Below are 13,556 nucleotides of genomic sequence, written 5' to 3'. Positions count from 1 at the left end.
TTAGTCCACTACTTTCAACACTGACTGATAAGAGTTCTCTAGATTACAAGCAAGGTTGTATTCCAGAACTGAATTTAAGACCTTCTACATGTAAAATTGAAGTTTTATCACTCGACCACAAGATAAATTCCCTGAAATCAGCATTTCATTCTTTTTTCTGGATTGAAACATGTGAAGAGTATTTTGTAGTACAAAAGTTTAGAGTGTGTTCTCCTATCATTTATAACTTGTACAGTGCACTATATTATAGCCTGGCATATACATTATTATAATTTTTCATTCAGTTTTCCCCAGCAGCATTCAAATTAATAAAAGTAGCTTAAAATTAAGTATATCTGATTGCATTATTTGTTCATTCAGTTTTAACACCAAATCACATTGCAGGTTGCAAGGTATCAGGCTTTCAGATCATGATTTGGGGCCCTAAAACTGAACCGGCCCATTAGCTGGATTACTGTATCACATTAAACCAGGAAATTTAAACCGTGGTTTAAGTCATAAGGGATAGACTCAAACATTGTCCCAAGCCAATAGCAAACAAGCCATACTAACACTTGGCCACTGGGTGTTTATTTCATAGCTAATCCTGTATAAATATAAAAATGAAGTCCTTTTTAAAGATCACTCTTGATCAGGGATATAAATACCACTTCCAGAAAGTTTTTCCTGGGCTTGAAATGTGCAATACTCAAATGTTATGCATTTATAACCAACATCAGACTACATAACTAACCCACTGCAGTAACAGCAAGCAAAGCAAAATTCTTACCTGCTAAGGCTTTAATGCGTGACCTCTCAAACAGTCGAGCAGAACTATTCTCATTGTCCCAGTCATCAACATCCCAGCGGTTATTAACATCGCTATATTGCTGTTGGATTTCAATGTTGTCATAGTCTGTTGCTACTGTTGTCGTCATCTTGAATCTTCTTAAGCTGGTCTCAGCATCAGCTACTCCTTAGGTAGTCTGCAGCAAGGAAGCCGGGGATGAGGAGAAATAATTATTGATCATTTTGAAGACTTTAAAAAGAGATAAATGCCAGATAAATAACATCAACATTGTTATTGTACAGTGAAAGTCAGTCCTCTCAATCCTTTAGCACCTTCATGGCTGTGCGCTTCCAAAGCAGCATTTGGCTGGGGCAGTTCGTTGCTGTGTTCCCAACAGAGTGCACAACACAGAGCTTTGGCTTCTAGTGATAATTACCATTCTCCAGCTGCAAGAATGGTTTTTACATCAGCAGTGCTGAAGACAAGCTGACTTTGATTTTTCCCTCTCCCTTTAGTGTATCCATACCAGATAAAGAATTCTGTAACATTAAGAACTGATATCTGAGTATTTTCTTCTTGCCTCCCCATCACTAGGGAAAGATAAAGAAGAAGAAGAGCAGCAATGCAATTAGGGTTGCCAACTGAACTGTGCAATTCTAAGTTTATTTATTAATTCCCACGTAGCTCAATGAGACTTACTCATTGCAAGCAGTCTGCACAGGAGTAGGATTTTGTGCCTCTGCAAGTGAGAAGACAGAAGACTCAAGTGGTAGGAGGGAAAGGCTGCCAGATGCCTCCTGGGTGGAATGCTTGTAAAGGCTGGTGACACAGCAAGTGAGAGGGGTAGAATAGTGTGGAGGCAAGACTGGATGGATGAGTGTGTTCAAAGTTCTCCCCTGTCCTACAGAACCCATTCAAATCCTTGCAGAACCCGAGGATTCCATGGAGCCCAGTTTGAAAAAAACCAGTATAAATGTTCTTAGTGTCATTGTTGTTTTGATAGGCATAATTAGTCACCAGTTGGTCATACGGAACCACTCATATCTCAGCATACATTCACTATAACTTTTACAGTGGGCTCAGTTTTTATCATCCATTTTAAAATTGATCTTTTAAAATGCTGCAAACTCTTTTAGAGTTGTATTGTCGAAGGCTTTCACGGCCGGCATACGATGGCTGGTGTGGGTCTTCCGGGCTGTGTGGCCGTGGTCTTGAAGTTTTGTTTCCTAACATTTCGCCGGCACCTGTGACCGGCATCTTCAGAGTGCAGGAGCACAGACAGGAGCAGACAAGGGCACAGAGAGAACTGCTCCTGTCTGTGCTCCTGCACTCTGAAGATGCCGGTCACAGGTGCTGGCGAAACGTTAGGAAACAAAACTTCAAGACCACGGCCACACAGCCCGGAAGACCCACACCAGCCATCTTTTAGAGTTCTCTGCATCTCTTTCTTGCCATCTAGTAGTCATCCAGATTTTTGCAGTCCTAATTCTCATGTTCATGCTTACAGGTGCTTGCACTCTTGTATTACTTCTATGTCTGTAGGAACAGAGAGAAAGTGACTTAGGATCACCCATCATTCTTAGCCACTTCTCTTTGACTGAGAAATGTCCTGATAGCCCCAGTAACTTGGCCAGAAACTCCTGCCTATAATTCTATTTTCAATGTCCAGACTTACATGCTTATGTAGCCAACATCTCCCCACCTGCGCATGAGAGATATCAACAAATTTAGAAAAACACCAAAGGTTGCAGTTGTACAAACATCTATTTTAAAACAAAAACCTAAGACAGTCTAGTGAAGATTCACCATGTTTAGTGGCTACAGAATAACATTGATGAAGATTAACATGGAACTAGATGAAGGAATGAAGTTTCTTGCATAAGGGCATGGCAGTCTGAAGCATTGAACGTAAGCTTTCTATGGTGCAACTCTTTGCTGCAAGTATCATGTTTTTCATACTACAACTGTTACATAATTTGAGGACAGTTCAGTAGTCTGAAGGTGCTTTAAAGGCCCATTAGAATAAAATGTTCATGCAGTAAATAGAAAAGAAAGCTTTCAGATCTCTTCTAGTTCCCTAATTAAGTACTTTTCCTTCAGGGAAAAAGCCCAAGTCAAAATGCAGTCAACTGCAATCCAAGCACATTTCAAGATATTTGTAAAAAGCAAGCCCCCTTGAGAAATGTACATTAGGAACATGAATTAGGTTCAGGGGTTTTGTTTTGTTTTTTGACAAGGTGAGGTGGGAATCTTCCTGACAACTTCAGACTGAGATTTCATTTTCAAATGCTTATCTTGTATAGTTAAAGAAGAGAAAACTTGACACATGAATAAACAAAACCCAGCTCTCTGTAAGTAGGGGAAAGAATAGCTTTCCCCCTAATGTAATAGCTTTCTACTTACAGGAATGTCATTTTATTTCTGCATAAGGGAGCACTGGAAAAAGTGTAGTCTGGATATAGTCTAAAGCACTGCAATACTTCCAATTTAATTGGGAAGAAGAAGTTCAGAACATAAGAGAATGCAAAAACTGTACCTGCCTGCAATTTGCTCATGCAGTCACATCATTTTTCAGGATTGTACCGCTGCTGTGGGCATTGAATCCTGAAAACAGATGCAGCTGCTTTAATGAGTTCCAGGCAGGTGTTGAGTTTATGCTCTCCTAATCTCCAAAGCATTTTTTCCCCAAAATAATCTGAAGCAATGAACTACTCACTGCCTTTTCTAGCACCTTATTCTGTCCTATTTCTAGAACCAGCCTGGGTATTTGGTTACTTCTCCTTTCTGTTTCCTCAAACGGTCAACATGGTAGCAGGAAGATTAGGAAAAACTTCACTGCCTGGAGTGCAACAGTTAAATATTGTCCATAAAAACAACAAAACCAAACTGCCGTTGAACAATCCAGTTGGGAAGTACAAACAGCTGTAGCCAACATTACTTTGAATTGCCAAATTTCTTCCTTTCCTGAGACAATCAGAAGTTTAATTTATTTTCCTGACTAAAAAGCTCTCTTTTTTAAACAAACAGGGAGATATCATGCCTTATTAACTTGGAGAGAGAGAGAAAAACTGTAAATATGGGGCACTCCTGCCTCTTGCCCTTTAGTGCAGAGAGCACTTCTCTAAGTTAGAGCAGTGCTTGGCAGTTCACTCAACTTGGTCTTACAAAGTTACACTAGGTCAGCCCTGCACCTCCATTACATCCCCCATTAAATCATCACTATGGATGTTTCATTCTGAATCAGGCGAGTTCAGTGGCAGGTCCCTTCCTACTATGGCACCATCTCTCTGGAATTCTCTCCCCGCCTCTGATCTCCTTTTGGCACAGACTAAATATGTTTTTGATTTTTCTAGACCTTTTATGACCTTGTGCTGTAATATTCCCAAGCAACAACTATGCTGGTGGGGGTTTCTGGGACTTGCAGTTCCAACATTCCTGCAGTCTACCAGGTTCAGGAAGGTTAGCGCATTCTGTTCTGCTCTGATTTGTTTGATTTGATTTTAATGTTTCATCTGACTGATACTCCAGAGAGCTTTGGCAGCAAAAAACACAATTGAAGCAAAACCATGTCAATGGGAATCCTTTTAATACCCCACTTGCTTGTTCAGAACATAAAAGATTTGTCATGAGAGCTGCAATGTGCTAGCTGGCAATTCTAAACTCCCTCTTTTTCTCTTTTTCTCTAGCTAACTGATGCCACCTACTGACAACACAATTGGATTCTTATGTCATACGAGAAAGCAGGTACAATTTGCCTAGGAAAAATAACCTTTATGGAACCTCAGGAGGGGTGAAGGTGCCGTTGGACCAAGGAACTTTCCTAAATTTGATTGATGTCTTATGCAGACTAAAAATGTTAATCACTACTATAATATCTTATCCTTAACTTTCTGCTGTTGCTGTTTTATATCTCAGGTAACAAGAGGCAAAAGATAAATCTCAGTTCATTTGCTTGCCAGATTTTTTTACCTGCATTCATTTATGATGCAAACTCTTACATAGTATAAAAGTCCTCAGGAGGTGGCAACATCTAGCTAACCAAGGCCAAGATGCTAAGCAAAGTCTGGTATAGTTACCACTTGGATAGGATGCTACCATGGAATACCTGTCCAGGGCTGTAGGTTAGATTGGGAAGTTGAAAAAAACATGGTAGAAGAACTACTTTCTGTTGTTGCCAAGAAAACTGCCCGGACATGTTTGTTCGTTCACCAGGAGTTGAGTTTGACCTTTTGATCAGAGGGGACAAAAGCTTAAATCCCCTTGTATTGTATTCCACTTTATCTGATCTGGAAATTTCTGATGAAGCACCTTGTTCTTTCCTCTGAAATGCATATTTGCTTTAAACTGCAATTTTACACTATGGGATTGACATTTCCCACAGAAGTACCTTCACTCTCAGTGTCTTCAGCCTGTATGTTGCTCTTTGGCTGGGAAAGAGAAGGAAACAATGGGAGAGGATTATGCAATTGCGATTAAGCCACCTGATAAGAAGGTTGCCAGAGCAACCCAGGCAATCTGAACTGTTTGCTTAGGGCCTTATGCAAAGCCGATTGAGTCAGCGGCACTTCCTTGGACTGCCCAGATTCTCCGGCAAGGAATTTCAAAAACTAAAGACAAGGCTCAGAGTGACTGTCCTCAACCTGTTACTCAAGCAGCGTTAATTGTACAATATGAATATAAGCCATATCTTCGTTTAATTCAAACGAACAGTTGCATCAGTTTAACACATTCTGATCAAACCGTGTTCACTATGCTGTTCTCAGGACCAATCCTTACCTTACAATATTTACTTATTCAATTTCTACCCTGCCTTCCCATTCATGCAGTGTTCAAGAAGGAAAGAATTACACATTTGCCAACATTCCATATTGTCAGAGTTTGAATTTCACATTGCCTAGTAACCAGCTAGTCCTACCATTAGATGGCATGAGACAGTTGTCTCAGGCAGCTGTGACTGGGAAATAACTGGCAGGGAGCAGCTAATTCCCCTATGCAAACTTGCTGCTCTGGGGTGGAGGAAGCTGTACCATCCCCAGCACCAAAATTCAGCTGTTAGTCTGATTTCGTCGTCTTGACACCCTTCCAGATGGGTAGGGGACACAGCTTTCGGGAGTGCAAGCCAAAACCTCCTGTGTTGGCTGAGACTTGCGGTCTCAGCACATCTAGAGGGCTGCAGGAGGAGATCATCCTAAGTAGATTCTACATAAATTATGGACCAAGGCCACCATCTTGTCCTTTGTTTCAGGAAGCAAAATATCTGAATCATCCAACTGCAGATGTGTTTCTTCTCTCCCATTCCTTCCCCATTTTTGGATGAAAGGATCATATTTATTGTGACTCCATTTGATGCATAGCTCCACATATGATTGAAAATCAGGCAATTTGCCATGTAGTTTGCCAGTTGTTGTTCACTTAAAAAAAAAAATAGCCAGTGCTGGAGGGATCCAATGGCAAACTGCATGTCAATCATATCTAGGTTGTTCCCTGAGATAAAACCAAGGAGCCCTATAAAAGTTTTTTTTTTAAATCAAAGCAGCCATAATTTTATTTCTTTTGCAGTTTTTATAGCCTGCCCAACTCATAAGAGTACATGCCAGAGTAAATTATGTTTGGTTCTCAGGGGATACTGAAGGAAGGGAAAAACAGCCTCCTTTTCAAAAAGAAGTAAACCACACCATTTCTGAATATTTTGTTCAGGTAAATATTATACATTTCTCTTGGGGAATGTTTTCACTGTATGCCTAGCTTTCACAGCAGACGTGGTGGCAAACTTCTTTCTGGATTATAGCACTGTAGCATAAAGATGAAGACTTACATAGCTGAATGTTTCTGCACCTAAAAGAATCCATGCACAGAGAATAGTAAATATCAAGGAGAAAATTTCTTGTCCAGCCTCCTCTCTGAAATGTTAAATTTTCCATCTGCAATCATTCACTGGTCCATTTTTCAGTGGAAAAGCAGGATAGTGTATTTTAAATAAATAGTAGTACCAGAACTAAATATGTAAACTCCAATTTGGAATCCTGAAGCACCAACAAACAGCAAATCCATTCCTTTAGAGGCATACTGAGTCCATGTAGATGACGTGTTTTCCTACTCAGCCAGGTTCCTCACCATCAATAATTCTGCCTTATGTAGAATAGATCTCACAGCACTGAGTCTTCATGTGTGAGTACATTCCAATCTCTGGAGTTTCCCTAACCAGATCATACTATATACTTCTAAGAGAGAGAGACATTTAAACTTGTTTATTTTTTAAAACTGTTATTTTTTTTTTACATTTGTTTTCTACTGGTTGATTTTATTCCCATTCAGTGGGTGCTGTGTTTGCATATAACAATAAACAAGGACTGCAGGCTGATCCTGGAATACTGCATGAAGGGGGGAATCATGCATGCAATTTGTTTGCTCCGGCTTCACTCCTTCCTTCATGCAAGTAGATAAAACAAAACAAAACAAAAGGAATATATTGGGGATATTCAGACCTAGGCCTCTGGTTTGTTGTTCCCCAAACAAACCAGGATCATAAGCCAGGAATAAACCAGGGTTTGTCATTGGCTTATACGTGTGGTTTATGGCCAAACCAAATGAATGTGCAGTTTTTATGAGTACCTGAGGCAATGCCCTTTGTTTCATTCATTTATTTGAATTCATATTATTAATTACAAATAGAGAGCTGTCTAGGGAATTCTACTGATTCTGAATTAGAAATGAAGCTATTTTTATTTATGGTTTTTTAATGAAACCATCTTGTTAATAACAGTATCAGGACAGTACTGGTCAGAGAAATTTTCTGTAGAATGCTACGTATCTTTTATAAGATACAGTGGAACCTCAGTTTACGAACTTAATTCGTTCCGTGACTCTGGTCGCGACCCAAATTGGTTGCGACCCGAAGCAAATTTTCCCATAAGGTTCAATGTAATTACCGTTAATCTGTTCTGGCGTGTTGGACAGGGAGGCGGCTATTGCTTGGAGGGAGAGTCCCCCTCCCTACGACCACGTGTCAGGGGTGGAAAATGGCTGCGGACCACGTGTCAGGGGCGGAAAATGGCCGCGGACCACGTGTCAGGGGCGGAAAGTGGCCGTGGACCACGTGTCACGGGCGGGAAAATGGCCACAGATCCTGTTCGTAACCCGAGGCGGAGTTCGCAAACCGAAGCAAAATTTTGCGGCCGGAGCTGGTCGACACCCGAAAAGTTCGTGAACAGAAGCGTTCGTAACCCGAGGTTCCACTATAATTATATGATTTTACTTCTTTATTCTTGGAAAACTCATCCATTTCCTCCATTCAGACAAATTTCAAAGATGGCTTATCCATCTTACCAGGTTGCTTTCAGTTTCTCTTGGCTAAAATACGATGGCATTTTAAAGGCAAATATGACATTCAGTTTATCTAGAACCTTAACAAGCATCCATGGCTGTGTATATTTGGTGCCTATGCAACTGGATCTGCTAAGAAAATGCAAGAAACTAGAGAGAAACTAAAAAACCATGCCTTCCTCCATGGGAAATCTTGTCCAGCATTTCCTGCATTTTTTATAATTTCACTAGGTGTTTCCCACACACTTTCAAACCTTCTTGTATAAGGACTAGAGAGTTACTTTTCATAAAGGAATATAGAAATAATTGTGGTGAAGGAATCAGTGAGCCATTAAGGGAAGAAAAACAACAACCAGGTCCTGGGAAAGGGGAAAGTGTGAGAAAGAAACCCAAAATAACCCTGCCTTGATTCTGTTTGGTCTAAGATGGGACAGACAGAAACTATGAGAGGCTTTCAAAATCGATGTCAGCCTTTTGAGATAGGCTAGATCAGGAAACAGATATCACAAGGATTACAGGAACACTACTTTATGGTCGTAGGGTATAATAACAGAATCTTGGATAGCCCATTCATTCCTTTATCGAGGAAGTGATTCCTTAAATTTGAATTCCAAGGGCCGAATTCAACACTTAATATCACATATTTCATTAGTCTGCTTTCACAGAAACACAGCATACATAAAGGTTTCCCTGGATATGAGGGCAGACAGGAAGTATGGGCACATGGAAGCAATGAATCGTTGGCATCCTATGGAAGGTCCATGTCTCAGTTATTTGTTCAGTTGTTCAGTGCCCAACCTGCTGATTTCAGCAAGGGCTTTGTAGTGACTGACCAGCTCCGATTAAACACAGAATCAGAATAAAGCAGGAGGCAGTCTGGATTGCCTCTCATCTGCTTACAGCTGCACTTTGCAGATATGTGAAGAGGACCTATTTCTGGAAAAAAATGGCTTTAACTGGACTATGTGGTAAAGAATTTTTACTGCACTTACACCAGGTTATATAAATATGAAAACCACTATTTCCTTCTTTAGCATATTTCCTTTATAAGAGAGCTCACTATTACTCCCATTCTACAGTGAGAAAATTGAATGAAGCACGCACACTCTGTCATATACCTGAGGCACCTAGCAGATCCACTGGCAAAAGACTAGAGCTTCAAGGGCATTTATTTTTAGCCTGAGTAGACTGAGAGGATTTAAAATCCCACCCAACTGTCAAGTAGATACTACAGTTGTAATGGGTCTGTCACCAAAAGCAGCATCCTTATGGCAAGCAAGCCCCCTATCAGGCCCTATAGCTGCAAGTCTTTACTATGTGACCAATTCCCCTTCTGTTGTAAGCCTTTGAGATTATGACAGCAGCCATTGGACAGGAAATTTGGAGAAAGATCATCCCAGAATGGGAAAAGCTTGTCAGTTAAGACTGACAGCAGTGGAATCGAAGGCAAGTTTTTTTTCAGCGATGGCCCATAACTGTGGATTACCTTCTCCTAGATCTGTATTAGGCCTCCCCATGTTTAATGTTTAGATGCCTCCTGAAGTCCTTTTTGGTTACATTAGTTCTGTGATTATATTGCATTAATTTATTGTGTCTAGCTTATTTATTGCTTCAGTTTCAATCTGCTGCCATTTTATATGTTTGTTTAAAATTTTCTAGTGTTTCCTCTGTTTGGCCTTTTGTTTTTATTTTAAAAAGACTTATGTGTCTTTTATGACAACAACAACATCTTCTTTCTGTCTCCTGAGTCCAGTGGATACTGATTTAAGAGAGGAAACAGTGAACAGGAAACATTTGCTCTCCAGCCACATTCCTGATTCGTATTTTTTAAATTCACACATAATGATCACAAATGTTGATTCATAATTTTCTGATCTGGAAATAGTAATTTTGTATCTTCTAGAAGAGTATAGGTAGAATTTGGCATCTGTCATATTGAATTAGGGATGGGCAATGAAAGCCCCACCCATGTTTATGTGTGTTGCACGTTACAATTGCCGTCTTAACTTTATGACTATACTCTGTAGAGACCCCTGTATTGGATGGTGTGCGGGTACCAAGAATCAATCGTGATTTGATGGCTCCGAATGAACAACGTTAATGACAATTAATATACAATTCACTTCCTATTCTCAGGCTTAACTGGTCTTGTCTGCCCAATGCTAGGCTTTCCAGTATTAACTGTGATGATGTGGAAAGAAGCAACAAGGGTGGGAATCCCATATAAAACATCAGGGATGTATGACAAACCCACACAAACCTCTGCTGAGATTGTTACCGAACTGTGATTTTTGAAGTGACAGAGGATAAATTTCTGAAATACATGACGGCAATTATCAGTATGTTATTTACTGAGCTGAATATTAATTAACATGTACATTACATAATTTTTTATTTTTGTTCAAGTTCTGCCAACATTTTTGGAGTGTGGCCCTCAGCATGCCATTCAAAGACAGACTGTGGCCCTCATCTTGAAAGCAGTGATATACAGCAGTATGAAGGATTTCCAAATGGGTGTCTCTCCAGGCATGGGTCAAGCTGTAGTTAAGCAACATTAACAGTCTGTTACTATAGTAATAAATAAATAAATTATGGAATTGTTCATTTCTTTGCCTCTACCATAATCAGCATTGACTAAATGCTGCCCTTTGAGAAACTTTGTGACACAAGAAGAGAAAGTTCATGAGAAAGACATTTCTAAACCCACATACTTCAAAGTCTGTGTCAAGTAATGAAACAGTCTCCTTTCTCTTGGCATCCTCCTCAAAACAAAATGAGAGAGAGAATAAATAAATTATAAGGAGTGATTGGGAGCAATGCTTTTTTCACACAGCTTTCAAAGGCTATTCCCAAAGGGTGGGACATGTGTATTTACTTCCACAAATAAGCCGAATTTTAGTGCATTTTATCTTGTAAGAAAACAAGCAATTTAATCTAAACCATCTGACAATATGTTGAAGAAAAACACACATACATATACACAAAACCTTCACTGGATAACTTGGGTGAATCAAGCAGCTGATGTTTCAATAGGAAAAAGTTATAGCTGCTGTAATCCAGTCTCAACCACATCTGGATTTATTTCACAATGCTCATACTATCAGGGATTATCAACTATTGAAGGAGCTGGTGGGGCAGCCAAATAGCTGCTGAGTACCAAATCCCAGAAGACTTCAGTTCTATGCAAATGATCTATTTCTTAATGAATCTACTCCTTAGCCAATTGCTTTTTCTTGACATTGTATGAATAGATAACATGCAGAGATCAAAGGACAAAGAGCACCCCTCTAACCGCAAACAGCTATGGTAAAAAAAGGCAAAGGATAGCTGTGTTCCAAAGTAAAGACATAAGACTGTAATATTATCCGTTGTTCAGTGTTATTCACTGGACTTAGTCTGTATTGCCCCAGAGGGCAGGACCAGAACCAGTGGGTTAAAACTACAAGACAGTAGGTTCAGCTAAATGTCAGGAGGACATCATGACTGTACAAGCTGTCAGCCAGTGAAAGAGGCCGCACGTGAAGAGGTGACTTCTCCTTCACTGGAAATCTTCAGGGTTTATCTCAGAGATGCCATGGATCCTGTCCTGAGCAGAAGGAAGTCAGACTAGATCACTTTTGTCATCTTTTTCAACTCCATGATTCTATGACCTGGTTTAGTAGTCCATCTTCTAAGTATTATGTAGATTTATGTGGATTTATCTCACTTACTAGGAAACCAGTGTTGTCAACCCATAACTTGTTATTAGGCCAACAAATGGGTACCAATTAGTTCAGCCTTTCCTAAAATGAGTCCTCCAGTTATGTTGGGATTTAAATTCCTAGAAATTCCTTTGGTGACACTGATCTGTGACCTGATTCCAATTTGGGAAGTTGAAGTCTCAGTAGATCTGGAGGGGAGCACACTGTGTTTGAGAAAGATGGGTTAGAGAAACTGATTTTTTAAAGAAACGAAGAAATAAATTTGTGCTGGAGAATATGGTTTTTGCTAAATCTCATTCTGATGCGAAATTTCAAGTCTCTGAAACTCTTTCCTGAAGAACTGGGAGGAACCTCAGAAACTGAGAAGGAAATGGCACTGGCAGCTTCAGAGGGAGAAGAACGTTATATCTATGTCATCACTAGGAGTTGACAACGACTTGATGGCACATAATCATTCAATTTTAAGAGAGCAGCAAAAAAAAAAAAAGGAATAGATAATAAAATAATAGTAATTATTTAAGGAGAAGTGGAGAGAAAGAAATGAAAAGAAGAGAAGCCTGACTGACAAAAACAACAGCAATTAAAAAATAGCCAAGGGTGGGATTAGTTGATTTAAAGCCATAGATCTTAAGAATTTCTGATCTGCTAAATATTACCTCCTTCCTGTAGTGACACTGCCAAAGAAACAGGCCAAGAATTTCCATACTTTTAATGAATCTGGCTCCCACTCTTAAATTCTCACTCTCTTTCCAGCCTAATCTTGTTAGGTTTTCTTCCAAATTCTTCCTTGATGGTTAGTAATAATGGGCAGCAGCTGTGTGGCTAAAGTTGTCATGAGAAATAGAAATACAGAATGAAGATGCTATCTGTATAAAAAAGCAGACTTGCTATAAATCATGAATTGTGTTAGTATGCAATATTACAGTAAGTAATCTGGGAAGTGAGAAAAAGAATTTTAGTAACAAGTAGTTGTTGTTTTTTTCAGGAATAATGTGAAAACAACTTCAGGCAAATAAAACAGCCTTCCCAAGCTGTTCCAGTCCCCTCATAATCTTTAATGCCCTTCTCTAAACCTGTTCCAATTTCTTGAACCTATTTTAAAGTGTGGGTGCCAAGAACTGGACACAGTACTCCAGGTAAGATCTGACCCAAGCAGAGAACAATTACTGCTGATGATTTGGAAGTATATTTCTGTTGGTGCCTAAAGTGGCATTGGCCTTCTTTGCAGCCCCATCACAGTGCTGGCTCATATTCAGTTTGTAATTAGGACTGTTCCAAGAACTATTTTTTTTCTACAACTTTATATTACGTTTTATTTTTAAAATATTATTACCAGTCCAGGTATGGATTGATTCTGTGCCTGTACTTCTGATCTGTGTTTCCTAAAGGAAGACCTTTCTTGTCTTTGCTAAATTTCTTTTGGTTACTTGTAGCTCATTTCTCCAATTTATCAAGATCATTTTGAATTTTATTTTTTGCCTTCTAAAGCATTAGCTACCCCACAATTTTATATCATCTGCAAATCTGATAAGTGTTACCTCCACCTCCCAGGTAACAATCTCAGATCGGTCTGTAGTTTGTTGGATTTTCCTTTTTCCCATTTTTGAAGATAGGAAATTTTGTTCTCTTCCAGTCATCTGGCACTTCACCAGTTCTGCAGGACTTTTCAAAGATAATACGCAACCGTTCAGCCAGACTATCACCTAGTTCCTTTGGTACCCTAATTAACATGCAACTCATCTAACCTTGGAAATTTAATCTTA

General features: G+C 39.5%; 1 protein-coding gene across 1 annotated transcript in view; it reads right to left on the bottom strand.

The window, feature by feature from the left end:
• The window catches only part of SPTBN1 (spectrin beta, non-erythrocytic 1), a 184,234-nt gene that overhangs the window by 127,830 nt on the left and 42,848 nt on the right, over nucleotides 1-13,556 (bottom strand). The window contains exon 2 of the mRNA XM_088149401.1: nucleotides 770-965. Coding sequence (XP_088005527.1) covers nucleotides 770-917 — 148 coding nt within the window. The 5' untranslated portion in view covers nucleotides 918-965. The remainder of the gene's footprint in view (nucleotides 1-769; nucleotides 966-13,556) is intronic.

The sequence above is a fragment of the Python bivittatus genome, unplaced genomic scaffold (genome assembly GCF_059951505.1).
Source record: "Python bivittatus isolate LINGU-HERP-01145 unplaced genomic scaffold, Pbiv_v1 ctg000020_np1212, whole genome shotgun sequence".
NCBI classification, from domain to species: domain Eukaryota; kingdom Metazoa; phylum Chordata; class Lepidosauria; order Squamata; family Pythonidae; genus Python; species Python bivittatus.
Note: the sequence above shows the minus strand (reverse complement) of the source record. Positions and strands in the feature narration are given on the sequence as shown.